Raw genomic sequence first — 2,388 nt, 5'->3', positions numbered from 1 at the left:
ATAAATAAATGTGGAAATACAATATTCATATTTTTTACTACAGGTAAATCTGGTTATTTTTTTGTTAATTAATGATGTTCTGCCCATCTACCGTCTGTTAAATAAAAAAATTCTTATTAATTTAGTTAATTTTTTGAGTTATTGACAAACACTGATTGATTTATTCATACACGACTTATTTTTTAGATTTTAAAATAGTTCCGACAGCGTTGTATCTTTACATCTGTATGAAACACAAGTAACAAATATTTTAACTATGCATAAAATAGTTTAAAATGTTTTAGTTCCATATTTTGTTTTTGTTTTAACTATTTCACTTCACCTTAACACAGAAAAACCAGGAATTTTTATACTTCACGTAATTTTTTTTTTAGAAAATATGAGTCGGCATAAATTAAATTTCAGTCGGCAATACTTGATCTCACCCCCCCCCCCCCCGACAAAATTTTGTAACGCCGGCCATGTGTAGACAGAACGTATTCAGGTACCTAACGAACACTAAAATTGATTATTACATTCAACATTGAGAAGGTAATTATACGATATAATTTAGATGGCATCGAAGTTAGTTAAAAATAGTTAATGACCATAATAATATAGGATTTGTTTCTAAAAAAGGTCGAGTATAATACTATATAGTCGAGTGAACGTTTAATAAATCATACCTTATAATTTTAAGCTGATGCACGTCCGAAATTAGACTCATAATATGCCTATAATATGCTTAGGTAAAAAATAAGTCAGGCATAGTCAGACATGACGTGGCACAGAGCTTGATAGAAGCGAGAAAAGACTTGGTGTTGGGCTCGACAAATGAAAGTAAGATTAATACCTATATTATACTCTATAATGGTCAAATTAGCTTTATAGATGTAGGTAATAGGACATTCAACTAATCAGGTACAAAGAGTAGAGAAGAATTTTTTCACAAATAAAATCATAAATAAGTACGTTAAAAGTTATTATCGAAATATGTGCTATATGTGAGCCAAGAAGTACACTTTTTGAGTATTATTTACTTCAAAATTTTAGGTGAAGTGCCGCCTCACTTACCTTACCACCACTGGGAGGCGGGAGCTAATATAATTACAATATTAAATATTAATATAAAAAAAAAATAAATGATTTCTAGAACTTTCAAATTAATGTAAGTAACTACTCTGTTGTATAGTTAGAAGGTGCTGAGGGTTAGTAGCTATAGTCATTGAGTAATACACTGTAAGGTATGTGTTAAATTTGAATTCAATGATAAATCATTGCATACCTTAAAAAACTTGAATTCGCCGAAAACAAAATGTGTACATATTTATCTCTAATATTTTTTAATTGTTTTATTTAAATTGTCAAGCTTTTTGACCAAGCAAGAATATTTTTTTCGATATTTATAAACTAAAATAATCGAAAATTTCAAATATCTATTAAAGTAATATAATGTCTATAGTTAAAAAAATAATTCAACATTTGTGGTTGGATAAAAATATGTCCCCACATATTATAAAAAACACGGTGTTTTATCTATATATGTATATATATATATATATATATATATTATAATATTTCAGATGGATTTACCGAACAGGACATTGTTGCAAATGCAATCTTGATGTTTTTCGCCGGTTTCGAACCCGTGTCTTCCACGTTGAGTTTTTGTTTGTACCAGTTAGCTCTGAACCAACACAACCAGGAAGAAATGCGCGACGAGATGAATTCAAAGGTGAAAGAACACGGGAAAATTAACAATGATTTTTTGGTAGATCTTCATTACAGCGACATGGTATTGGCAGGTGAATATTGCGATTTAAGATTAAATGTCCGGCCGGCCATGGCAGAAACCTACGGTTGCCCAATTCGAAATTCTGCCAAAACTAAATACACGTGTTAACCCAACCAACAGTAGCCACAGTTGAAAAACCACCCGCAATGGCCTATGTTTCCGCGGGTTAATAAAAAAAGTATAATATATATATTATATATATATATATATAGGTATAATAGGTATCGGAAGCTAACATATCGTGTTGGACGTCCGACGTTGGTAAGTTTAGCGTCAACCGTCGACGAGTTTGCTGTGAACGTAACTTAGCCCTTAGGTACTGCTCATGGAATCGCATACATCTCCTCTGCAGTCTGTTTATTTACAGTGAAATATATCATGATATTTTCAAACTGTCGATTTTGTATATTTCAGAAACGGGGCGTATGTACGGAGTAACCAACGCGTTGTTCAGAGAAACAGTGAAAACATACCAAGTGCCCGGCGAGTCTTTGGTCATTAAAAAGGGCACTAGGATCATGATACCCTTGAACAGTATTCATCACGATTCAGAATATTACCCCGATCCGTATAAATTTGATCCGCAAAGGTTTTCACCGGAAAAGACTAAACGG

At 32.1% G+C, this 2,388-nt stretch overlaps 1 protein-coding gene across 1 annotated transcript; it reads left to right on the top strand.

Annotated features, from left to right (window-relative positions):
* The first annotated feature begins 1,534 nt into the window (after window positions 1-1,534).
* On the top strand, window positions 1,535-2,179 carry LOC103310019 (probable cytochrome P450 6a14). The gene has a single exon (XM_029488856.1). The coding sequence runs from the start codon at window positions 1,604-1,606 to the stop codon at window positions 1,880-1,882; it is 279 nt and encodes a 92-aa protein (XP_029344716.1). The 5' UTR covers window positions 1,535-1,603; the 3' UTR covers window positions 1,883-2,179.
* Window positions 2,180-2,388: the final 209 nt, after the last annotated feature.

This window comes from Acyrthosiphon pisum, chromosome A1 (genome assembly GCF_005508785.2).
Source record: "Acyrthosiphon pisum isolate AL4f chromosome A1, pea_aphid_22Mar2018_4r6ur, whole genome shotgun sequence".
NCBI classification, from domain to species: domain Eukaryota; kingdom Metazoa; phylum Arthropoda; class Insecta; order Hemiptera; family Aphididae; genus Acyrthosiphon; species Acyrthosiphon pisum.
Note: the sequence above shows the minus strand (reverse complement) of the source record. Positions and strands in the feature narration are given on the sequence as shown.